Source organism: Colius striatus, chromosome 3, assembly GCF_028858725.1.
Source record: "Colius striatus isolate bColStr4 chromosome 3, bColStr4.1.hap1, whole genome shotgun sequence".
Lineage (NCBI taxonomy): Eukaryota > Metazoa > Chordata > Aves > Coliiformes > Coliidae > Colius > Colius striatus.
This window is the reverse complement of record NC_084761.1, coordinates 7,695,077-7,722,431: the sequence shown is the minus strand read 5'-3', so window position 1 is coordinate 7,722,431 and position 27,355 is coordinate 7,695,077. Positions and strand designations below refer to the sequence as shown.

General features: G+C 39.3%; 1 protein-coding gene across 1 annotated transcript in view; it reads left to right on the top strand.

Moving 5' to 3' along the window:
• Positions 1-14,804: 14,804 nt before the first annotated feature.
• SHISA9 (shisa family member 9) overlaps positions 14,805-27,355 on the top strand; it is a 184,041-nt gene continuing 171,490 nt past the window's right edge. The window contains exons 1-2 of the mRNA XM_061993957.1: positions 14,805-15,495; positions 22,579-22,706. Coding sequence (XP_061849941.1) covers positions 14,885-15,495; positions 22,579-22,706 — 739 coding nt within the window. The 5' untranslated portion in view covers positions 14,805-14,884. The remainder of the gene's footprint in view (positions 15,496-22,578; positions 22,707-27,355) is intronic.

Here is a 27,355-nt window from a genome sequence, read left to right as displayed (position 1 = left end):
CACAAACAGAGGCTGATTTATGAGTGAAGACATAACACGTACCATGAAGCTTCTACTTTAACAATTAATAATAGATGAGGAGAAGACTGCATTGCCCTATGAGGCAAAAGAAATCCTTGTTTTGTATTAGTCCATCACTGCAACTACTCTCTTGCTTCACTGTGTTTGTGATGATTCTTTTCAGATTTCTTCCAGTTATACTTATTCATAACAATGAAGTCAATGACAGCAAACACTGCATATTGCCATAGTGGTATTCTTTTAATTTTTCAACCTTCCAACTTTTTTCAAATCTGTTACAAATATAACAGAGTCCAATGTCCAAATATAAAAAAGCAGACTTAATTGACAATAGAAAAGTGGTTTTCCTGCTTTTTTAGTTTCTTTTGCTTTTTAAAAATGGAGAACTACAGTTTAATTCATGGAAATATTACTTGGTCTTGTTGATACCTGCCTACATTTGCTGAAGGATGACCACAATAAAGATGTCCCCCCTGTACAGCAGGCAAATAAAGAAAATAACTAAAGTGCCTTTTCTCCAGATGGCTTGGAATCATTAAAGATAATTTTGATGTTTGTCAGTTGGTTGCAGGCATATGCAGTAGAGAATGTGTATAAGCTGTATGTTCTGTACAACAGTAGGCTAAGAAGGAGAAGAGTGCTACATTCAATGCTTAGCAAATTTACTCTGTGGTGAATTTACCCAGTGACCTTGCAAAATGGGCTGCTCCATCTATTTTTGTTTCAGACACCCTAGCTATAAAATAAAAGTAAAACACTACTTCTCCAAAACCTAATCAGGCTTGTTCAACAAGCTTGGTGGAGTCATTGAATGTTGTTCAAGAGTGGGACTGAGAGTGGAAAAGTTACATAGTGCCAATCCGAAGAAGTAGAGACTGAAGGCCATTTGTCTGTGGGGATGCACTCAACAAGCACAACACATATTTAACCGTGGCACGTTGATGACACCTATTTGACAACAGACTGTCTACAAACCTATGGTCTTGAACTTATGCAATGGTCTTACCCGATAACCTAAGCTAGTGGAATGAATGATAAAACAGGAACATCTTAAAAATAGTGAGGAATGATTAACATTTTTGTTGAACACAGTGGGATGGATTCATCAACCATAACAATTTTTTTCATAATTAACCATGCTGAATTTTTCATTTAAAAAAGCACAATGTTTGTATGTTGTAATTATTACAGGGTGAAACACGTTTGAATTAGAACAAGATAACTTTGTCATTGGGTAGGTAAATTCATAGTGTCAGGAAACTTCGTTCTCCTCCCCAGGTTCTAGGAATTATGTGCCTAACATTCTCTTGCAGCACACAGTACAAGCTACTATTAATAATATATCTACAGCTGAACATAAGGTATGGAGGGAGTATTTAAAATGTTTAATTATTCAAATGAAGGAATTAATTGACTGTGCCTTTTTTGCAGTTCCACAATATTTCTAAACATTAGAAGAGCTCAGCATGCTAGGAAGAATATAAGTGCCTGGGAGGAAATAAAAACTAAAACAAGTGGAAACTGAAAACTTTCCTAATAACTGAAGCTATAGCATACACAGTGTACATGCTGCCATTTGCTGTTACATGCCTAAATCAAAAACATGATAAATCCCTATGTATTTGGGATCCTGAATAGAAATAAATCAGATAAGAAAAATATGATCTTATCGTTCTTAGTAGAGTGTAGGCCGGTGGCATTTGCATATTAACAGCCTATCTAAGGCTCTCATAGAGATGGCAAGACTGCTGATTGGTGTTGGTGTTTACCAATTAACTTTGTTATAAAGAAAATATAAATTTATGTTTGCTGTCTTTTAATTAAATCTGCAGCACACAGGAAGTCACAGTAAGGTGGGTGGTTATGCATGTACGACTTCCCTATAAATCTTTTTGATGTTAGTATCTTGGCATGTATAAAAGAAATCTTTTCAGGGAGAAGATACATCACATTCAACTGCTTAGGCTTAGACTTTCAAGAGGTGTCTGCTTACTCCCATTTAATTATGAGTTCCATAACTCAAAATATTTTCAGTGAATGCATTGACCTTTTGAGTTGCAGATGCCATAGGAACTATATTGTACTCCAGCAAAAACCTTGAAGAAAGGCCTTAAATGTGAACAAGTAATCACTGATTGGAGAGCCAGTGGAGTATATCTAGTGTTGGTGTAGTACTCATACTTGTCCTACCACTTCAGTTTTGAAGAGCAAAGCAAAGTCCAAATGATACACATTTAGGCTTTTCCTGACAATTGTAAGCAAGATGATATTCTACTCACCAAAGAACCTCTTCTTTCTTTTTCTGTCCTTCCTCATATTAATCTGAAGTGGGTTCTTCATCTCATATTAATGGTTTCTGTTAAATAAACAAAACAAAGCCAGAAAGAAACCAAGTTCTTCTTATGCCGAGAAGAGGAAAGTAGGATTCAGAGCCCAGATTCTTGAATTGATTAGGAGGAGACACCTGCTTGTTATCTTCTGCTATTTAACCTCCATAGAGAGCACTGGGTGAGATAGATCTCTGTGATCGGTATTTAATTGTTGGTTTTCATGTTTTCCACTCAGTCTGCAGACTTTTAGGTTTATCCTTCTCAGGCATCTAACTCTCTAGATGTCCTGTAGAGAGAGCTTATATATCTGAATCTGCATTTGAGGAAAATTATGGAGGCATTATGGAGAAACAGTTTGAAGTCAGGCATTTAGAACAGAATAACTGACTGGAGGAAAAGGGTATCTATGTATATACAATATATATATACACACAAAAAATATGTGTAAAATGTCTAAAAAGTCTGATTGATGAATCTGATTCTCTGGGTGAAGATTTTCCAGTGCTGAACCTTTGGCAAAATAGAATTCATTATATTATTTCCAAGCTTACCTTGATGGAGATCATCACATTCCTTGCTGGAACAGGCTGGTGGGAAAGCAACTATTCTCACTAGAAATTGACTCGAAACCATGTTAATTTACATATTTGTATTCAGGCAAGCCATAGTCAAAGTTAAAATATTGTTAATATAAAATGTATAGCCATATAAACAAGTCATACAAGTCAGCATTTTTAAATTATCTAGCAAGAAGGAGGAATCTGTGCAGAGATTCAGCATAAAGATTGTGTATAACTTTCTTCTGCCCTAAGTCTTCTTTTGAAAATTTATTTCAGACTGAACTAACTCTTTTTATAGAGCTGAATTTATTTCCCAGTGTAAGTTTATAAGCCAGTATTGCTGAACTGCAGTAGGGATCCTCCCAGTATGCATTTTTAAAGCATTGAAGGATCTGTATATGGTCTGTTCATACACTTGATAAGCTACAGTACTTGAAGTCCATCTACCATAAATAAAAATGGGAAGTTTGTCTAGAAACAGCCTGGGAAGCCCTGACCTGAAGAAGCATCTGTTACCTTGCTGTCAGCCAGAAATAGTATCATAAACTAGTACTAGAATTTCCAGTCCTTTCTCTTGGCCTCCATAGCCAGAAGAAATCTGTGTAGTTCTGGTGTTGCACCTCCTTCAGCTCCTCATTGGGCAAACAGGAACCTTTTATCTTAATAAAAAGAGTAATCCATTTTTTACTAACAATCAGCAGAGAATACTTGCTTTTAAGGCTTCTGACAAGTTTGCTTAATTGGACTCTGGATGAAAAAGCTAGCATAAGGCTATTTAGTAGTCTCAATGCTCTGATTTTCCCACTTTAGCACTAATTTTTTTAATAAACTTTGGTTAATCAGATTTCTGGGACCCAAGCAAATAAAAAGTGAAATTCACCTTGTCTGAAAAGAGCCCTGGTCCCATTTAGGTCCATTAGAATTTAATTTAGTAATGTAAGGGCAAGTGCAGACTCCAGCACCCGGGGAGGAACAATCCCGTGCAGCAGTACAAGCTGGAGGTTGACCTGCTGGAGAGCAGCTCTGTGGAGAGAGACCTGGGAGTGCTGGTTGACAGCAAATTAAGCATGGGATAGCAATGCCCTCATGGCCAAGAAGGCCAATGGCATCCTGAGGTGCATTAAGAAGAGTGTGGCAAGGAGGCTGAGGGAAGTTCTGCTCCCCCTCTACTCTGCCCTTTAATAAGGCCACATCTGGAGTACTGTGTCCAGTTCTAGGCAGTTCAAGAGAGACAGGGAACTTCTGGAGAGAGTCCAGTGGAGGGCTACCAAGATAATGAAGGGACTGGAACATCTCTCTTAGGAGAAAAGGCTGTGACACCTGAGGCTGTTTAGCCTAGAGAAGAGAAGGCTGAGAATGGACCTTATCAATGCTTATAAATATTTAAAGGACTGGTGTTAAGATAATGGGCCAGTATTTTTTCTGTAGCACTCAGTGACAGGACAGGTGTTAATGGACATGAGCTGGAACACAAAAAGTTCCTCTTAAACATAAGGAGAAACTTCTTTAATGTGAGGATGAGGATGCTCTGGCACTGGCTGTCCAGAAAGGTTGTGGAGTCTCCTTCTCTGGACATTTTCAAAACCTGTCTGAACACATTCCTGTGCAACCTGCTCGAGGTGAACCTGCTTTAGCAGGGGAATTGGACTAGATCATCTCTAGATGCATTCCAACCCCAATCATTCTGTGAATCTGTAACATTCTCCCAGTACTTACTACTTCATCCAGCTTTTGAAGTATCATTGTTTCAGAAGTATACAAGCAAAAGTATTTCAGTAGCAAAAATCTGCTCAAAATTAATATCTCAATAAAAATATTTTATACTTAATTCCTAATATATTGAAGAACTTATATATATAAACCTTGGAGATGATATAAATATATATAAACCTTGGAGACTAGCATCTAGTTTCCCTGCAACAGCAATTCTTCACTGCTGAAAAAACCTTGTTCTACTTCTGCAGGTGTAAGATTAGCACTTTGTCCATACCCACTCAGATTTAGATTTACAATGATGCTGCCAGCAAAGACATGAAGTGCAATGGCATTCTTGTACAATGCAGCTGGTAAGAATTTGGAAATTGAAAATTGCAGTGCTTAGTATTAACTAGAGTTGAATAAATATCTTAAGAAAGGTTTTGTGAACCAAAGAGATTGCTATAATTTTTCACACTTTTTTTTTTTTTCTTGAAGAAAAGAGTATTGCAATATTTTGGGGTTCTTAAATAGCAAGTTTTTATCTTCTAGATAAGATAGAAAACCAACTAAAACCCTCATCCTTCTATAAATTCTATGTAAATAGAAAAAAATGCAAGGTAGAAGTTAACTTAGAAGACTTTCCATTTGAGCTTCTAAATAATTAATCTCACTTGAACAAACATACTACTACTATTCTGGGCAAAACTTGCAGACAGATAGGTATGTAAAATACTTTTTTTTGCCAAGAAGAACTCAAAAAAATCAGCACCTCTCATATGGTCTAAACTAAATCAAAGTGAAGACAGCATTTTGCAGTTTGTGCAAGTAAATTTGTAAAGACAAAAGTAAATAGATTTTTAGGACAAAATAATAAACTCGTTGTGGTGAGCACCATGATGTGTTAGGGAGGAGGGAGAAGCACCAGCTGCATCCATCATCTGTCTTGGCAATTATACTGTGCTCATCGCCATGGTATCAGAACACCTTTACAAGCTCTAAGGGTAATAATGGTAAAGCATCTCTAGTTTATCCTCATGTCCCAGGAAGGATGGCTTTGTTATTATTATTACTGAGGAACAGGTAGTTGAAAATATGGGATTTTACATTTTACTCTTAAGGAGGTGTGATTTGTAATTGTTCCAGTATCATCAGGGAATGAACTCCACAGCTGTATGCCATCTGCCAAGAAAATTTAGTCTGTTCATAGTATAAAGATAACTCTCCTCTTGTCCCAGAGGAATGCAGCTGTAGTGGAAGGTCATGAAGTCAGCAAGAAGTAGCCTTCATCTTCTTACACTGTCATAGCACAGAGAAGTTGCTTCGGATAGATGTAGGCAGGAAGGTAGAAACAAGGACTGTTGAATATGCTGCTGATTTTTATTGGCTTCCTTAGCAGTGTGGGCAGCTTCCCTCAGCATATGTGCAAGAGAGCTGTTCTTATCACTCCGCCAGCAGACCATGCCTCCCTTGGGTTTCAAGGCATTGATGGACGTGGAGAACAGAGTTCTGTCTGAATACATTTGGAGCAATGTATAGCTGTCTGCACTGGAGCATAAAGGTGCACTGTGTGTGAAATTATTATTTCCTTAACTATTTCTACATTCTCTCATGTAACAGGCATCAGAATGTGGCCTTTATCTTTGTTATCTGCGTCTTTTATTAATTTTTATTTTCTGTATCCCCTAATGTTAGATTTTGCTTTAACTGTGAATAACACTAGCATTATAAAATGACCCTATTGAAACAAATGGAATTTGATGTCCTATAAAGAACACCTCAATTAGAACAAACTTATTAAATCTTGATCTTTAGAGTGGAATCTTCATTTAATTTAATATTCCTTTTAGCTCTAATGAGTAAAGACTTTATTCTTTGCATACAGCTGTCACTAAGTAATGCTCTGCCATGAGATGAAAAGACTGGACATAGGTTCAGGCTTTGCATGGAGGATCTATTTCTGATCTTGCTGTGCAAGTGTTTTTTTTTAACTCAAGCTAAACATTATGACAGAGACAAGTGAGATAATTGGATGAGATATATGCTCTATTTCACTTATGGTCATTTTATGTGTTGAAATACTCGTGTCGTTTATGTAGGAGAGAGATCCTATTGTTCAGCCTTCTAAATTATCTGTTTCTTCATCATATTATCAAGGCTCACTTCAACTGTTCTAGTTTGCATAAAATTACATGCAATTTCCTTTTTAATTTAGTTATTTTTCTTTTTAAAGAAGAACAATCACTATATTCACAAGGAGTATTTTTTAAACTGGAAATTCATATTTAAGACTTCAAGGTGTATATAAATTACAAAATTGATTTTAAAAAGGCCAGCTTTCTGTTAGGTGTGTGGGAGTGAATGGCAGACTAATTCCCACACACCCAAGAAAATTGTGAGTTGTCCTTTTACCAAGTATTCAGTTACAACTGGCCCAATATACATTATTTACGTATTGTACAGAAGTATTCCTTTTGTAGTTCCTTTACTTTTCACTGGAATGTTACATGTCTATATAAACATACAGATCAAAGAATCCATTTTGAAATCTGTACTCTCAGATGCCAGTGTTTTGTATTAAAAATGTGTTTAACCTTATTGTACTCTGCAATAATCTGCTGTTAGGGAGCAGATATCCTAAATATTTTATTAACATTAGATTATATTTAGCAGGGTAGAGATAATCTGCTGATTTAGGTAAACATTACAACAAAAAGGTACCACTAGAATCTGCTGTCAGCATCTTTTTGCACTACTTCTCAAGACTCCCTAATGTGCATTTCACATTACAGTTAAAATCCTTATATTTGCCCTATTATTTATCCAGCTGTGGGATCACTACACTGTCACAAAAAATAAAAAACCCAAACCCTCAAGGCAAATATATTTTACAAAACCACAAGGAAAGGAAAAAAAGGATTATAAAAAATGTTCTGCTACACATTATTTACCTTAAGGGCTTACTTTTCAGTTTACTATTGACATGACTCAAAGAGCAAGGAGATTGGATTGATGCCTTTTTATTCCAGATAGGTATAACACAATACCTTGATAGATGTTCTAGATAGATATTCCACATATGTAGATATAACAGAGGTGCACTGGGCTGGGAAATATCAGTGATGAATCCTGTTAGCATTTTCAGAATACTCTCTAGAAAGAAAACAGAAGAAATGGCATTTACTTTGTCACTTTGAAGCCTTTGTGGGGTTTTGACCTAACTCTATGCTCAGGCACAGTATACCTGGTTGATAGATTATTTCTTCTCATTGGCTATGATGCTGGAGGACAGGGAAGTGAGTCCCTTTGGAGCCAGTTTTAGTACTGCTTTTTACATCAGCTGTCAAGTGGAGTCAATAAGGGACAGTTGTTACCATCTGCTTAAATGCGTGGCCTGGAACCTGTATATGTATTTGTGCACATCAACAGTTTTCCAACATATGTGCCCAAATTTAGTCTCTGAATTCATTACTGGGCTTTCAAACATGTGACCTGGTTTTCAGAAGTACTGACCATGCAGACATCTGGGGATTTCAGGGGAAGCTGTGATTATTCAGCATCTCTTGAACAAAATCACCCAGCACAGTTTCCATTTTAAAGCAGTGGAAAGACAGTTGTTGAGTTCAGTAGATACTGAATTGGCCTGTGGATATTTAAGCTTTGGCAACCACATTGGACACTCTTGGCCAGGCATGGGAATCACATCAGTGAATCAGCCACATGAAAACTGGAGTGTCATATGATAAAAAAAAACAGTATCAAAAAACTCGGGCCATTATGACTTCCTCTGTACTACTTCTTTTATCTGTCTTGTGACTTACTCTTTTAAAATCCTGAGCATCTTTTAAAACTTACCATCCTTTAAAAATGGAACCTTCAGAGAAATGTTCTTTATAAATCTGAAAGTTCCCACTTCTATATATTATTACTGTATGTAAGATACAAAATCTATCAAGCCTCAGATGGGCACGTTGTGACAATGATATGGAGAGACATCATTAAAGCTTATTATCAGGGAAGCACACTAAAAAGGTCTAATGTTCAGTAAGGACTTTTGATTTTGCTTGCCTGACAGTACATTTTGGAAGACACACAAAGCATATGGTGGCTAAAAATCTTTTGTTAGTTAAGTAATACAGAAAATTTACTTTTTTTGTGAAGAGCAAGTTCGTAACCTCTGAGGTTTACAGCTCACTTCTGTAGCCCTTGAGGGTTTCTAGTGCTAAAACTGACAGACTATCTCTGACTCATTAATTTGACTTCTTACTGTTCTGGCTTCCATCCATGGATATTCCAGGCCTAGAGAATGCACTTCTAGACTAAAACTTGTCTTAGTTAATGAGAAGTTTTTAGAAGAGGTATTGGTTAGATCAGCTCCTCAGCTGTTCTAACACATGCCAGAGTAAGACAGCAGAGGATTAGAAAATCTTTGCTATGTGTCCTCTTCCATGTCTAAGTGCAGCATCTTTATGCTCAGACACACTGTAGAGTCCATCATACTGACTTTAACCTTGATGATTTTTAATGCTATTTTAGGTCTGTTTAGAAAGGCTTCTTCTCTGCCTTTAAAAGTTGAACTCATGGGAACAAAGGTGGTTGGGCTTTCAGTTGGAAGGATACAAAAACAGTTCTGTTATTTTCTGATCTTCTAGACTCTTTCTTCTTTTCTTAACAAGACAAAATTTTGTTGGCACAAGTTTGGAATGATCTACAGAGCCTTTTGTTGACTGCAGTACTCCTCACACACTTGGTCAATCATTCCGCATCTAAATTCCATGGTACTGTAATTTCTAACAAGCAGAAACATACATTCTTCACAGGTACTGGCAATACTGTTACAATTCAAAAGTAACTTCAGTTCTGCCAAAGAGGGAAACTGACTGTCAGTTTTCCTTGTTCAGAATCAGAGGAATAGTTGTGCAACAGGCAAACCTGAGGGCACAACTCATTTTTCAGCCATACTGCTGAAAGCTGCTTTAGACATTTTGTCACTGGTTTTCCACTGCTGTACACTGAAGACATTTGCGGTATACATGTGTTTTCCCTTATACATTTGCAAGTACTCTATTTACCCTCTAAATTCATCTGTTTTTTTTCTGAATTTCCTTCAAAATAAACTGGAGCTACAAAACTCTCAGGATATCATTAAGTCCACTCCAAATGTGAATATTGTTACTGCCTGCCTCAACCCAAACCCATGCAATTACTACAATTTTGGTTTTGCAAGACCACCAAAGGGAAAAATATTAGGTATAAAGATAATTTCTACATTGCAGAATTGCAATAAATTATCTTCCTCCTCAGTGAGCTGTGAAACAAGTCTCTTGTGCTTTTTCATTCATGAAGCGTCTCCTGGCTTATTAAGATCTTTTGATGGCGATTCCCCCTTTGCTATGTGCAAAGTGTCGTGTTTTTTTCAGACTTCATGACAAGAACTAAAACAACCTCAGTGTTTGTAAGGTGTTCTAGTTAAAGTTGCTGTGAATTCAAGAAGTGATAAAAACAAGCTCATTCTGTCCCAATCTGAATGTGTATCTTTTGTAATGAAAGGAGAAAGGTTAATTTAAAAGGTGTGTGCTCAATAAGTATAAAAGGAGAAGTATATTTAGTGTTGACACTGCAGGCTGGGATTTTACACGTTTCACACGTTACTGCACTGATATGATACTAATGATTGCAGCTATGGCTAAAAGAATAAAGGTTTACGAAATGTTAGCCATGTAACTAAAAGAAAGGTCTAGAACCAGTTGTGTTTAACCATCCAGCAAGGCTAATACCAAAGGAAAGCATTCTCCTCATAGATGAATGACAATTTAATCGAAGCAAACAGGGCTGTCTGATGTGTGCTGATTCAAATGTGTAGAGATGTTCAAAACAAACTTCTGGGTTGTGTCATTCAAGGCTGTTTACAATATTTTTAAATCATAGGACTATTTTCAGTGTCTATAAACCTCATGCCGCTTGTAGTCTGCTTGTTAAACACATTTTGCTTCTTCCACACGTCTGCTAAGGTATTTCTTTCATGTCTCAAGCTACATTATTGCTCCGCAGCAGACATCTTCTAACATTTAACTGTACTTTTAGAGACTAGTGATTGCAAACATGCTGCCAGTTGGCCTGCTACAGTAGAACCATCACCTCTTTTGTTTTCCAGCTGCAATACATTTTGCATCTATACATCCGAACATCTCATTACAGTATGAAATAACTATCAAGGAAACAGACACTGAGTGCTCCATTCCAGTTTCCACATGACATTTCTTATCACAAAATACCTTTCACATCAATATTGCCTGAGATCAGGCCTGTCTAGCTGCTTTTTGACAGATTTTCACAGCTCTGGATTGTGCATTAATAATAATGATTGAGCTATATGGCATTTCTTGTGAATTAATGATTGGTTAGAAAGCTCCATTGACTCAGTGTTCAGCAAAGGGCTATTCTCTAGCAGGTCATTAGTCCCTGAGAAGAACTCAGAGGTTGCATCAACATTGTTATCATTCACAAAAGTGAGATACAAAATTTGGAACATCTAAACTGCAATTGTTCTAATTCTATGTTCTTCAGATTTATCACCACCTCAAAATTTAGGTTAACTCAGTAACTTCTCTCTTAATTTCACTCTTTTTCAAAGTCTCTTATTTACATAAAAACCCCTGCAAGAATAAGTTCTAAGAGTATATACAATTAAACACAGAAATGAACATGCATGATGCACAAATACATACACAGAGTATGAGTAACTTTCACTGAGACAAGGCTATACGTTGCCACAGAGTTTACCAGGAAAACAAAGCCCATTTTCTAGCTTTAGGTTGAAAACCCAAGCATTGTCAGTGATCTGCATGTGAAAGTCTTAGTGAAAACAACTGAATGAAATTAGAGGAAGATGTAACAGGAACATTTAACATTGCATAAGGCCTGTGCCTATAATTATTTCACCCTCTAAAGGCATATGCACTTGAGTAAAGATTCTAGTTTCCCAATTGTTTCAGAAGCAAAATACATTCTTTATGGGATAAAACTGTAGAAAAGTAGCTAATTATTACCTTAAAGCAATGTCAAAAAGAGAAGTCTTGAAAGTGGAAGGTGATGGGTTAAAGTGGGAAATAATTCATGTTTCTCGACTTGATAAATTAGAAGTTCATTGACTGACTTCATTGAGAAAAGCTTCATAAAATCACATAGTGACCAAAGACGTGCTTCAGTATTGTGTGTAATACCCATTTCTTTCAACTAGTTTTCTTGTTTACATCATTACATTTAAGGGTTTTGGTCATGTAGGTGTTCTTACAACTATGTGCTGTGAAGCCACTAAAACACACTGCTGCACATCTAGTAAAAAGGGTTTGTACCCTAGTTCAGAACAACTCTAGTTCATTATTAGAATTCTAAGACATGGTATAGCTAAAACAACTTCACTGCTAATATGACTAAAAGGCACAGAGTGTATAACAACTAGAGTAATTTATGATTCATTAGTGTAATATGATGTATGAGTTCTGGTTTCTATGGGTCTGATCCAAAGTCTTATGACACCATAGGAAACATTTACTTCCAAGCAGCTTTAATCACCCTCCTGTTTTCCCCAAGCTCTTAGGGTCAGATTCTGAGTGCATGGACCTGAATCCTAACCTGCAAATGTTAGATCCTAGTCAAAATCCTTTGGGCTTTTTTTTGCTATAGGGGGATTCTTAAGGGAACCCCCAGGAACTCAGTGAAACAAGAAACTTGCACCATAGTTAGGATTAGTAGCCCATAAAAGACATCATTTTTTGATGTCATTATTTCTGCACATGCATAGCACTAATCATGCAAAATATTTAAGCAGCTTTTTAGCAGTCAGATCAACAGGGAAACTTGCATAATCTTAAGCGCTTGACAGGACTGGACCATCAGTGTCTCTAGATGCAGTAATAAGTATGGAACAGAATCATTTTGTGCAGTATTTTCAGCACAAACCGCATCACAAAGTGTTAAATAATAAATAATAGCAGAGAGAAGTATACACAAGGGAGGAATGATATGATTTCAGAGGAGACTTGGAAGGAGATGTTGATGAGGTGGAGGTTTTAAGAATTAAATATTAAAAACTGAGAAGGCTGGTTTTGGCTGGGACTGATCGTTTTCACCTGCTGAGAAACCAAGGGGCTTTCTAACCTACCTCATGGGTAAAGATGCAAAGCTTACTGTCAAACTGCTCAGTGGAATAATCATTGTGTTTAAGAGCCTATTTTAGATCCAGTTGCAAAGGATCGCAATTAGCTAACTACAGCCCTCTCTGATAACAGACGTCTGCTTTGTCTTCTGCTTCACCTTTATGTTTATTTACTGCTTAGCATCTCTACACGGACTTACGCAAAGTTCCTGAAGTGCAGCAGCAATAGAACTCCCTCATCAGAGCAGCAGGGCAAGGGATGATAGGAAGCCTGCCACTGCAGAGCCCGGGCACACCAGCCCTTTTTCACCAGCGATGAGCGGCCCGCAGGGCTGCGGCGAGGCTATCGCAGGCATGCCCCCGAGGAAAAGATAAGCGGTTTTAAGCACCAGCCCACTGTTAAATCACACCATAATGGGCTTATTTCCTACATTTGGTGGCAGCATAGTATTCAGGATAGTATTATCACCACTCGCGCAGGTTATTGCCAAACCAAAAGAAGGAGTTGAGGGAGTTAAATAACAGGGATGGGGAGTGAATCACTAAAAAGTCTTTCCCAGTCAGTTCTCTGTTTGGGGGAAGTTTTTTTAATTCTGCATCTCACAAACAACCCGCAGCCTCACCGTGTCCTCTGGAGCCAGCCTGACTGACATTATAACAAGAATCCTAAATAAATGATGTGCAGGGGCAGCGCATGTTTAGCAGACATAAACGCAGCCCCGCTCTGAAGCATGCGGTACGAGTGGCACTGTACCTGTCACAGCGCGCCGGGGCGAGGGCAGCGCCCGCTCACGCCCATGGTTTAGCGGAGGCGCGGCCCCATGGACGCCGCTCAGCCGGGGGGACCTGCCTTTGCCTCACAGGTAGGGGACTCTCCGGAGAGCGCTAGCCTGTGAGGAGAGCAGCCACGGGGAGAAGTGCTCTGCTCATCTGGAGAGTGGCGCCCCGCGCTCCTCTTTCGGGGCTGCCACCGCCTCCTCCTCGCCCAGGAGCCCGCGGCGGGGCCGCGTGAGGGCGAGGCCGCCCGGCGCCCCCGCTCCGTCTCCCCCGCGCTGGCCGGGCGCCCGAGGCGGCGCTCTGGCTGTTACCCCCATCAGCGCGGGGCGGGCGGAGGGGAGGGGACGAGGAGGCGCTCCCGTGCTTGTGGAGACGCACCTGTGGGGAGCGCCCGTCTGGGCGGGAAGTCTCTTATGTAAGGGATGGTGGGGAGCCGGGCCGGCCCCGCGGCGAGGCTGAGGGGCTGAGGTGGGGGCCGGCTCTGCGGCGGGGCTGATGGGAGTGGGGAAAGCCCTATTGAAGGGCTACTCGGGAGGGGGGAAAGCCCTACTGAAGGGCTGCTCGGGAGGCAGCGGCCGTTGGCCTCTCAGAGAGGGACGGCTCCGCAGAGAGGGGTGCTCGGGGGTTAGGTCGGCGAGGAGTCCCGTGTCTCTGGCGCGCAGCCTCCTGCAGGTGCCTCGGAGGACGGGCTGAGCTCGCCGGGCTGCTTTGCCATAGTCTCACCCGCACGCTGCCCGCCAAGGCGGATTTCCCCTTTGGCGGCAGCCCTTCCCTGCCCGCTGGATGCCGCGGCGAGTCCGTCCAGCCTTCCGCGCTCTGCCCTGGCAGCCGTCGCTTCCCGCGGGCTCGCCCGGCTCCAGGCGGAGCTCGGCGGGTGCCGTGGCTGGGTGAGGGAGTTGTACGAGAGACCGCGCCGGGCTCCGCGGGGGAGCGGAAGGTGGGTGCCCCCGGCGCCTGCACGCTGGCACCAGGCGGCGCGGGGAGGCTCCTCGCTCGCCCTCTATCCTTCCCGCCCCTGCAGCGCGCTCGCCTCAGCCCTCCCGCCTCGTGGCCCCCTCCACGCCCCTCTCGCCAGCCCCTTCTCCCCAGCCCGCCGCGCAGCGCGGTGCCCCACACTCTCGCCGCCACCTCCACCCCTCGGTACTCCTCCTCCTCCCGCGCGCTCCCTCTCCCGCGCACTCCACTCCACAAGTGCCGCGCCGGAGCGGAGCGGAGCGGCGACGGGCTGCGGACAGTGCGCGGGGGGCGGCGGCCCCCGCCCGGCCCGGCGCGCCTGGGGCTGTCCGTGGTGCTGAAGGCGAGAGCGGGCTGAGCGGGCGCCCGGCCCCTGACGGAGCCCCTTTATGTTCAGCTCCTGGCGCAGCGCAGCATCCAGCAGCTCGAGCGGCGGCGGCGGCAGCAGCATCGCTGAGCCGGGGCTGGGAGGCAGAATGGAAGGCTTTTTTCGGCTGCTCTTCGGCTACTTGGTGGCGGACCTTCTCACGCTGGTGTGTCGGGCTCAGGAGAAAGCTGGCCAGCAGCTGGGAAGCTTCGTGGTGCTCTCAGGAGGAAACCATTCCAGCCTTGGGGAACAGGTAGACCCCTCCGAGCCACCTCCCACCCCGGACTTCTGCAGGGGCTACTTTGACGTGATGGGGCAGTGGGACCCCCCCTTTAACTGCAGCTCGGGGGAGTTCATCTTCTGCTGCGGCACTTGTGGCTTCAGGTTTTGCTGCAAGTTCAAGAAGACAAGGCTAGATCAAAGCACCTGCACAAACTATGAGACGCCGTTGTGGATGAACACCGGGAAGCCTCCTTCCCGCATAGATGACCCTCTGCATGACCCTACCAGGGATAAAACCAACCTCATTGTCTACATCATCTGTGGGGTTGTGGCAGTCATGGTGCTGGTGGGGATCTTCACCAAACTAGGGCTGGAGAAGGCGCACAGACCACAGCGGGAGCACATGTCCAGGTAAGGCTGAGTGCCAGGCAGCAGGGTCCCCTTCCCCCCTACCTTCACACCTACCTCTAGAGAGGAGAGAGGAGCCCATGTGTTCCTGCTAAACAAACAACTCCTGCCAGGCAGGCTGCATTCCCCTGCAAGGCGACCGAGAGAAACCGACTTTGGCAAGCAGAGCTTCCCAAGCCCAGGTTATTAAAGTACATGCATATTGAGGAAGACTAGAAAGAACTATGGAGCCTGCACAGACAGTAGTCCATTTTAATCTGCAGTGTTTGACCCTTTCCCCAAAAAGATCCAGCAAGTGTTCCCGAAGATACTGTGTATGATTAGGAAAAAAAAAATCCTGAAACCAGCAACACTGAATTATAGAAAGCCTGATGGGTTCCCTCTTCCAACTGTTTTAAAGCTTGGAAAATGTTTTACTTCTCAACAGAAGGATGTAAACAAATGTCATCTCACCCTCCCTCTCCAGCTGCAAAACGGTTTTGGCAGGACCTTCCCTACTCCCCCAACCCTTGCAAGTGTGTGAGCTATTTGTAAAATTTCTAAGCTGTGAAAATGAGCCAGAGTGGAAGGGAAAAGGGAGATGCAGAAAGGAAAAAGCTATTGTAGAATTTCTTAACAGTTCTTTTCAATAACTGTTGAGAGGTTGAAAAATGGAATATGAAAGTCTTGTATCATCCGTATATGTGTGTGTTACACTCTGTATCCACAGTGTAATGGGTGAGTTATATCAAAGAGAACCTCCCCCACCTAGAGTTAGGCATGCTGTGTACCATCTACTTGAGATACTGGCAGCCTAGTGGTGGATAAGCAGGTGGGCAACTCAGGACAGAGCCCAATGGCTTTAACAACATATTCCAAACTCAGATTCTCACAGCAGTTCAAAATCAAGGCACAACACATTTGTCAAGTTTGCAGTCTGTCTGATTCTTTATGCTAATCCCAGGCACATGAAAGTAAAGCAGATGGGGGAAAGGCATTAAAAAAGGCAAACAGCTCCATTAAAGAGTCTAAATAGATTCCAGCATTTTGGACAACTTTAGTGATGATATACAATTAACAGGATACCTTCTATTGAACGTGCAGTGTGGCAGAAAGCTTCCTTTTGCCCTAACTGGTAATAGTATAGTTCACAATCTTTAAAGCTTAAATGAAGAGTTATCATTTGAAAGATAGTCCAAGAGATCAACTCAGCACCTGGAGCTTTAGTTTTTACTGAAGTTTCTGCATGACTTCTTGATTAACTTCTTATCCTGCAATGAAAAGAGAAAGCTACAAATCCTGCAAATGCATCACCAGTTCACTGGCAATTATTTGCTATTTATAAACTGGTTGATATGGATATGCTTTTACTACTGAGAAACAAAGCACGCTGCAGAAATTTTAGTCAACGTCGTGTGTTAGTGACACTTCTCCAAAGATTTTTTGTTTGCTTGTTGAGGAAGTAATAATAATCCTTTAGATGTCTTGAACATTCTCAGCTACAAAACCGAGAAAAAAATACATGGATCTCAATTTATTTTTTAAATCTTACTCTTAAACTACGGATCGTGTTTGGAAAAAGCTCTCCTGTGTTTCAGCTTCTTTCTATAGTGTCTTCATGCAGGCAAAAAGACAGGGCTTGTAACAGTTACAAAAACCAGGACAGAGTGAAGTTGTAGCAATCCCTGCTTATATATGACTTAAATAGGTCCTGTTACCACTTGTAAAAATATTTTTTATCTAAAGTACAGGTGTGAAGTATTCTGAAAGATATTCTGGTTTAGTTTATAGAAACAGAATTATAGGGGACTGGAAAATCATTCTGAAATCCTTCAGCCATGTATGCTTAAAGATTAGATTCTGAAGTGGTTCTTAGAAAAGGTCATTTGTTACCCTGATTACTTAACAATGTCTGAGATCTTGTACTTTTCTTCTTACCATGAAAATGTTCAAGTCAGGATTATATAGAAACTTGGAAAGTCATGATCACATGGAAAAACAGTCACCCACTCAGTACACATAATAGCTAGTCGTGTTCTGAAAAAGCAGCACCACAGGGTTTTGATTTTTTTTTAAAATTCTCACACTCCTATTACAGCTGTGGAGTGGGCTTAACATTAACTTGTAAAGGAACTAGATTTGTAAATCCCTTCAGCAATCTAAAAATCTGTTCATTGATTGAAGAATGAAATAACCTCTCTGTCCTCAAATGTGTGTGTTTAACTACAATATTCTATCCTAGCTCATTTTATACTACCATTCCAGAAAAAAGGCTGCAATGCTTAAGAAAGAAATAATTTATCTGCTTAAACAGTTAATAGCACCAACAAGAAAAATGTTTAGTACATATTCATATTCACATTCACCTTTTATAACATCATAACAATGTAAAAAAAAAATTCAAAACCAAAAGCAGCACTAGTTATGATTTTTTTCTCTACTGAACCTTATTAATAAGCAGAAGTGTAATGCATTGAGAGTGGTAGGTAGGCCAAACCAAAAGTACTAAGTGTTACTCCACTTTGGCTGGCAGCAAGAAACACATCAAGGTCGATTTGTCATCTATTTCCTCAGCTAAGATCGTCTCCTTTCCCTTCCCTAGTCAATGTCTACAGGAAACACTTGAATACTCTTCATTCCTATGAACAAATTCACCTATGGAATGGATGGTACTGCTTATCAGAAAAGACAGTGCATAATGCAAACTGCTCTCTTTTTTTATGAGGGCTAATTTAGTAAAAAAATTGAATAGAATACAACTGGTGTAAGTTATCTATTTCCATTTTTGATGTACTAAAAATATTTAAAAATATGAACAGAGACCTGACACATGGGAATAAGAACATTGACTTAGAAATAGGAAGCAAAACTATGCCGCACTTATTAATTCCTTGTACCTTGCAGTCAGTGGATCTGCTTTTGAGGTGTGTAAAAGTAATGAAAACTTCACAAGTTTGGCGAGTAAGCTGTATATACACTCACCTTGCATTACATTTTGTTTACTGATACACCAAACCAAACCAAGAGCATTCCATTAATCCCACCGAATGTTCCTGAAACGCTTAACAATGAAAAAGCATTATGGAAAATAATGTATTTAGTGAAAACAATCTATAGGAAAAGTTATCTATTGAGCAAGTCTTTTCAGGAAAAAAAGAGAGTAAAAATTTGTCCTTTTTCAAAGAGTTTGTTACTTCTTTTTGAGAAAAAAGGCCAAGTGTGGCACTGTTGACATTTTTGTTCTTGTTAGATCACTGCTTTTCAGTAAAATGCTGTCACTGTTGGCATGGATTTGTAAATCTGAAATGTGAAAATGGAGAGGGGAGTACAGTATTAACTCTATGTGGCATGTTTTTCTTTAGATGTAATATGAGAATGTTTTTCTTATCTCATTCTTCTAGTTTTTAATTTTTTTACTTGACATTAAAAGGAGCTAGATAGACTCTTCAGCCACAATGCTCAAGAACTAAGCAGTAATAGTAGTATCCAAGCAGAGTAACTCTTCCTTTACTCTCCTGCTTTCCGAAAGAATAAGATAGTATATGTTATCAGGTTTGGCAAAGAGAATGAACGTGGCAGTAGTGTGCTTATAAAAAAATAGAATTGATCTGTCTCCTGAAGCAGACCTAGAAGCTCTGTCAGGCATATGAGGGCAGCATATTCTTGCTGCTTAAAACTACATCCATGGGACTTCCAGACTCCACCAGTTAAAGTGAAGAATCCTCTCTTGAAAATGAGTGGAAAAGGGAAAAGCTTTACTTCTGTTACATGGAGGAGATTTTTCTGTAAGTAAACCATACCTTTGTCCTCTTTCCTAATCCTTGTGGAGGATGTGCAAACAAACCAAGAACCAAAAAGATAATATTTACAATCATGTTTGTATGCTATAGCCCTTGTTTTTTTTAAGCAGTGCTTCTGAGAGTATGTTAACAGCCTTCTGAATATTGTGAACCATCTGAATTCTTCTTTCTTCTGTTACATAGTGCTGAGCTAATGAGTTAAGTCTTTTGTTGATCATTTAAAAGACATCTACCCAGGGCCAAAAATAGTCTGACTTGCCAAAATCCTGAATCCTATGTGTGAAATTATTTCCCTTATGGGTTTTGACCCAGTTTTGGAGGCAAAATATGACAAATGACCTTTCATGAAATAACCTGTGTTTCAGCTTCTTCAAGCTTGTACCCGTAAGGGAAATGCCTGGCTCCACATGCTTTATAACACCTCAAAACACTGTTACATATCCAAAGAGAAAGATCTTATGGCAAAAGAAATGCTGAAGTTTTCTTATGTTTGAATAGTTCTGGGCCATGAACTCCTCCATAGGTAACATTTCTCCACTTTTGTAATACTGCAGTCAATATTAATACACAGGACCTAATGATATCTCTACCTGATTAGATGGTTACCTCGTATTTTGCATATCTTTAAAAAAATCATTCAGTATAGCAAAGGTGTTGACAAAGACCCTCTAGGTGTATATAATTTTGCAATGGGACCCACTCTAAAAGTTTCTTCAGATAAAAACCAAAATCTGTAAGAGCATAGTTAGGTAGAGACAAACATGTGAAAATATTATGCCAGACTGTTGGCCTATGTGGAAATTTTTGAAGCAAAAGTCTATTCAAGGATTTTGTCACACACTAGGGCACAAACTCCCTTTACCCGTTTCATTATATGAGCAAAGCTCTAAAAGAACAAAATGCAGCTACAGAGTTTCCTTTGTACTTCAGGTACACATTTTTAACTTTCCCTGACACCAGTGGAAGAAAAGGACAAGCTCCTTGTTATATGAGCTATTCTACCCTGAGAAGATTGTACACTTTGGCTAACACAGTAAAAACATGGGTGCTGGATTGTTATAAAGAGAGCTAGATGTTGAGTAGTTTCTTATTTCATAACATAGTGGGAGCTGGACAGCTACTTCCTTAAAACCCCTTTGAGAAAAAGTACTCTTAAATGGTAGAAACCCTAGATGCCATTTTCACAGACAGGCAGTAGTTAATCTGTTATCTAAGACACTGTATTTAAAGTCTACAGTGAACAATATTTACCATCAGATTAAGGGCAGCGAGGAAAGCATTTCTGAAAACCCACTCTCAGAAAGTTGGGAAACACTAATCCATGTATTACAAGATCTCACACTTTCAAATCCACATTGAAATTAGGAACTTTTATTTGCTTTTCCTCCCTTCCCAGAAACGTGTCCAGCTTCCTCTGGAATTAGAATTAATACTGTTGTGAATAATTTCCTTTGTATAGAAACATGTTTGCATAAATTGACTAGATATTAATGGCTTTGGTCCCCACTTATTTTAAACTATGTTTTGAAACATAATATTTTTCTTTTGCACCATTTTCTACATACCTTTGTGAGAGCTCTTCTATTGAATTTTTATTATTCTGCTATGTAGGCCAGCTCTGCTATTTCTGCTGTATAAGCATTGCTTCAAAAAGAGCATTGCTCTGATGCCATTAATCATTTGGTTACTGTCTTCTGACCTTTTACAGTATCAACAGAGTATTCTGTAACGTGTTGATCACAACTGTAACTAATATTTTAGTAACATAATGCTGGCCATAAACACAATGAGATATCTATATTGTTCAGCTATGTACCAAAGAATCGTCCTGCAATCTGAAAACAACATCTACCTCAGGATTCCTTCCTGTCTGAAACTTAAATGAAGCTACTTTTTAATATTGAAAAGTACAGTGCTTCTTCATCAAGAAATCATCGTGTCACAGAAATACAGTGGAGGAGCTAGATGGCTCTTGCCATGGCTTTCACCCATGAATGTTCTTATTTTTATATATTTATTAGTTTATAAACTACTCTTACTTGATGCAGTATCTGGGACACTGTATATAATTTTGCAGAAAATGAAACTAAATTAAAAAAAAGCTCAAAGGGTCTAAAAATTAAAGCTAATAAAACAGAGATGCATTGACCTGAATAGAAAAGACTTGTGTTAAACCCTGAAGACACCGGTAACACATACCGTAGCTTTCTTTTCCCTAAGGCAACAGCTTCTGCAGGTGGGCCAATTATTCGGTATGGTACAAGAGTTCAGGAGGTAGCTATATGACATATACCTAAGGACTAATCCTGCACCTACAGAAGTCAATGGTAAAAAACCATAGCCCAGAGTCACGTGGTGCCATGCTGAGAGTTTCAGAGCTTAAAACTTAGTCACTAACTCAGGATCCAGGTAAGAAAGGACTTACACTCAGCAGGACATGGCAGTGAAACTAGTCCTTAGAAAATACATCAGAGCGGGATGAAGCTGTCTTTCTTTCAGATATAGTTACTAGCTGTAGCTCTGCAGGAAAACTCCACAACCAGCATCAGATTGGGCCTGGCCTAACTCTTAGGAGTCCTTTTACTTGCTCCCTCTTTGCTAGTGTAAGGCTTTCATCGTGTTTCTGAACTGGCTTCAAAGCAGCAAGGAGTGTTCCTATGCAAGCTCTGCTCCATGTTAATGACTAGGACACTCAGGAAAGGCAGGAAAGAGATATTTTGATCTCCCCTTCTGGATGGGAAGAGCTTAAATCCTTGATTAGGAAGAGTGCTATGCCTACTGGATTTCTACATGAAAATCATGTGACCTTTCAATTTTTTGATATTTTTGAATGAAAATGTCCAAGACCACTGCATTGTGTTGTGCTCTGTGCAAGTACATGTATGAGACTTCACTTTGACAGGCTTGGCTGGTAACCTAACTGTGAAGAGAACTGGTTTGTGAAAGCTATAGACCTAGAGGCTAGGTGCTGAGGTGCTCACCTTAACCCAGATGGCAGTGTTACACATGCAATGGCAGAACTCTACAAGTCTCAATAAGCTTAAATCAAATTCCTACAAAGTCAAGACAGCTAAAGAACTTAACATTTTTCTGTGTATTACTGCTAGCACATTGTCTAAGACAACCTAAAAAGAGCCTTAGGTGTGAAGTCTCACAATGAGTCTGGTTGCCTGATTATGCTGTGAATGGAGCTGGTTTCTCCAGCAGACACTATGATGGAGTGCATCTCAAACTAAAAAAATCTTGGAATATATTGGTGATGCCTTACATATTTTACAGATCCATTCTGATTTTGTTTGGTTTTCAGGGCTCTTGCTGATGTCATGCGACCACAAGGTCCTTGCACAACAGATCATATGGAAAGAGATCTAAACATTGTAGTACATGTGCAACATTATGAAAACATGGAGACAAGACCTCCTCCAAATAATTTACGTAAGTTATGTTATAACTTTATCAATATTTTGAATGCTGGCACCAAAAAGAACATTATGAAACAAATATTGCTGGATGTCAAATGAGGATCTACAGCACATAGGTTCTTGCAAGTTAGAAATATTAATTATTTCAAGATTAGGAATATTTAGGATTTCCTAGTGCAAATAGTGCCAACAGTAAGAGAAAGACATTTCGAATAGAAATATCAGTTATTTGTTTTTAATTAGATGTCTTGGTTGACTAATGTTGGGTTTGTATCTTTGTATTTTTGCTCAGCTTATCAAGCTATATTTTATTCTGTGTTTTGTTACACCAAAATACAAATAGTTAAACTTACAGCAAGATTTCACAAGATGTTTCATAGGACTGTAACATCCAAGACAACAGTGGTCTCATTAGGCTTTTAAATCATCTATTCCTATTAAAATAGTAAAAGACTTTCCTGAAGAGTGTCAAGTTGTATGTGGCTTTCACTTTCTGTGGTTTTTTTTTCTCTCTTTAAGGGAAAAGTGAGAGGAAGATTATTGTTTTAAGTTTTAAATAATAATTTTATTCTGTATCTGTTATTATATGTTGATGTTATTGAAGACAAGGAAAAATGCACCTTAGAGCTTCAGAAGAAACATGGTGACATTTCAAGTGGTTTTGCAGTCCTAGGCAACTTATTGACGGTTTTGTATTAGACCACAATACAGAGCTTTCTTGTGCTCAGATAGGTTTTCCTTCTGTGATGAATAGTTCCACTGCAATTTTAATTGAAGAGATATAAATTCACATCTCTTATATTAATCCATATCTTATATATAGAGATACATAAATGCATACTAATTATTGATAATATATTTACAAATTCAGGTTCAATGTATTTAGAGAAGAAAAGGGTTCAGGAAGGTTTAGATTGTTAGGTGGTGGATGGCTTTCTTCTGTGCTGTAGCTCAATGTAGATGTGAATTTTACTGCAAATATGACAGAATCACAGAATGGTAGCAACTGAATACTTGTACTGCGTTGGTATCTGAATTTCAAAACATTTAATGCACTAGTCTTTTCCTTTCTGTAACTACAGAAAGAAGAAAACTTGCTTATATTTGGAAAAAAAAGAGTTTTATTTGGACTGTGCAGTGTAGCAGTTGTGAGATTTTACTGCTGTCTTTTGGGGCAAAAGTGTAAAAACAATGGGAGAAAGAACAGATTCCTGTAGTGCATGAACTTCTGATACTTGTTTTGTGGTAGAGGCTGACTGTGATTTCTGATGCACATTGTTACAGAGTAACATGAGAGAATTAAAGCTGTGACCTCTAATAAAGATACCACATATAGTGAAGTGTGACACCTAATCTGTCTGCTCTGCTCTCCAGCAAAGTACTTCCACCTTCCACTGCAGAGGGGGAAGTACATATATACTGCAGCATCACATCCCTGATTGTTGTATAAAAACACACCACTTCTGAAGGAGAATTTATGCTTCTCTCTCAGTCAAACATGCTCTAGCCCTCTGGTGCTGAGGTGGTGAACTTCTGAAGGTTTAAGGAGGAGAGGAATATGCACTGTATCTCTCTTTGGTCTGTATATTAGCTCTTTATTCTCTAATTCTTCCCGTTGCAAAGTTTTCAAGAAGAAAGATGCCACTTGGTAATGAAGTTAGAATAAAATCCTTATTTTCTCCCATATGTGAAAAGTTTATTCAAAATCCTATTTAACGAAGGAGCCAGAAAGAGATTTTTACTGAATTGATTGTATCTGAATTTTTGTAATCATTACACAGAGATATTTTGCTTAAAACAATTTGTATACTACAATATAAGACATAAAATGGCAGGTCTTTAAAGTCCTTGTTTCTTGGATTTGAATTCAGATTTAAGCTTTGCTTTTATAAATGTTTACTTATAAATACAACTCACAGCCATATAGTTACTGCATTAAGGACGAAAAAAAGGGATGCATTTGATAGTACCTTAGAATCTTGACTTATGATGACCCCAGATATCCGTACCACATTTGTCTCAGAATTTGGCCCTCTGGCTCAGGTGGAAGAATTATATTTGAAACAGCTCTTACACGACTGTGATTTACACCACAGAAGTGCTACTGCTACTTTGAAGCTATCTTAATCCATTGGGTAATGAATAGGGCAGTCCCAAGACTGTTTCACATGCAGCTCAGGCATTCCTGCCACAGATGGAAACCTCAAAAGCAAGCAGATATGATGGTAACTGTTTCAGTCTTTAATCAACTTTATGGATTAAGTCAATCATTTTAGATTGTTCAGAGCAGACCTTCAAGTGGTGAAATTACTCAAGGCATTCTATAACTGATCTTACATACATTCACTTCATAGCAAGTAGATCATTATTCTATATTTGTTGCCATTATATTCCCTCATAAACTCATCTAAAACATGACTAAATGACCTACTAGAATTAGCCAGAACATCGCAGATGATTGCAGTCTATTGAGAGCATGCACATGTCTGTTGCAGAAAAAAACCCTTTGTAACGCAAGAAAAATGAAGGAAAAATTATTAAGACAAATTTTCCAAGTTTAGTGTTGTAGCAATTTAAAATTTTATAGTGGAGTTTTGAAACACTCCGAGAGTGGATATCACTGGCAGAAACTTGTGCAGTGCAACATTACCTACTACTTGTACTGGAAAAGTGCACGCATTTTCTGGGTATTTTTACCAGCAAATAAACCAGAGTACATTACATCTTTCCTAGGAATTCTATTCCATATCTTTACTTATACAGAGAAAAATGAAATGTTACTAAGTTATTGTAGAATCATAGAATGGTAGGAGTTGGAAGGGACCTCTAGAGATTACCCAGTCTGACCATTTTCTATCTACTATCGTCTCAAAATGAGACTTAGAATCTTGAGACTGGTGTACTTTTTACATTGGTCCATAGGTATGAAGAGGACAGAAGGAATTGCTTAGGCATTATGTACCTCTTCCATATTGTGTCTTTCAGAATACTGAAGACAAGGTGTTGAAGGCCAAACATTATTTAAAATGTTCTTATTTGAATGTTCAGTTGAGCCAGGCTCTTCTCAGTGATGTCTAATGATAGGACAAGGGGCAATGGCTACAAGCTGGAACATAAGAGGTTCTAAAGAAACATAAGGAAAAACTTCTTCACTATGAGGGTGAGGGAGCACTGGAACAGGCTGCCCAGATAGGGTGTGGATTCTCTTTCTCTGGAGATATTCAAAACCCACCTGGACAAGTTTCTGTGTGACCTACTCTAGATGGTCCTGCTCTGGCAGGAGAGTTGGACTAGATGATCTTTCGAGGTCCCTTCCAGCCCATAAGATTCTGTGATTCCATGATTTTACTGATACTGCCAACCCCATTCTGAAAGTGTTTTATGAAGGCAAGCTCTATCAAAATGACAAACTTCACATCATCTCTGACACTTAAAATGAGTGTATTTTTGTTTCTGGACTGCCATTTACCAGAGGACAAAGATTTTCTAAGCTACTTGCAGCTAGCACAGCTATTTGCCAAAACTATAAGTTCAATGGAAGGTGAAAAGTAGAGATCTCTTTTCGGCATCTTGCAGTTGATGGTTTCTTGCCCCTTCCTTTCTGTTCTGACAAGAACAGATATATTGGAGAGTATGGGAAAAAAACCCATTTTTTTTTCTTTGCCCATGGAAATCCAGACAACCTAGATGCTTTTTAGCAAATGCTGTTTTGTTCTTAGTGGTCATTAGCTGTCATAATTTTCTTCCAGTACTGTGCTTTATTTAGGATTAATTTTCTGTTATTTCCTTTTATTCATACATGTAATGCAGTGATGCTTTTTAAAACAAAGAGCAGATTATCTACCAGGAATCATAGCATTGAGGTTTTATAACACGGAATGTTAAATAAAATAGTCAAAAAAAAGAGGACATTTAAAAGTTATGTTAAAAACATCAAACCAAATGCAAATCTTCCTGCAGAATTTGCATTGTTTTGTTCATCTCTGACTTTCATGAATCTGAAGAAAGCAACAGCATTCAAGAGTTTCTTTTATTCTTCTTTTTATTTTCTTTCTACTTACTATGTTAGAAGTAGGTAATTTTTTTTTAACTTGGTGGGATGCTAACAGTGGTGCAATTGGACTTAGGAGACTTTGTAGCTACCTGATTTTTGAAACATGATTACCACTATTATTTCTAATTAATAATCTATGATAGTAGACTGAAACAAATACGTTAGTGCAATCCACAGGCAGTCTTCCAAATGATCAGTAAAACCTCTGTTACTCTCTCAATAATAATTAGCCTTGTACTAGTGTATTTAAAGCATTTATGCAAACTCCCAAGATAAAGGTGACTTTTAAAGAGAGGCCAGTTCTAGGTTATGGAGGTTTTAAGATGAAAAATAATGTCTTTTAACTAGTTTGACATGAATGGATTATTTTTTCATTTTGACTTTAACATTAAAAAAATTAATGTAAACACACCACTCAAAGAAGGAAGTTTTGTACCAAGTCAAATGGCCAAGTTTTAATAGTGGCCAAGGATTTGCAGCACGTGATGAAAATTACTTTTTCTTTTCTTAAATATATACAATGAAATAATATTTGCTGCTGAATTTGATTGTCAGTTGTCCTGGATACTTACTTGACTACAAATGCTAATGCTGAAAACAAAACTAAG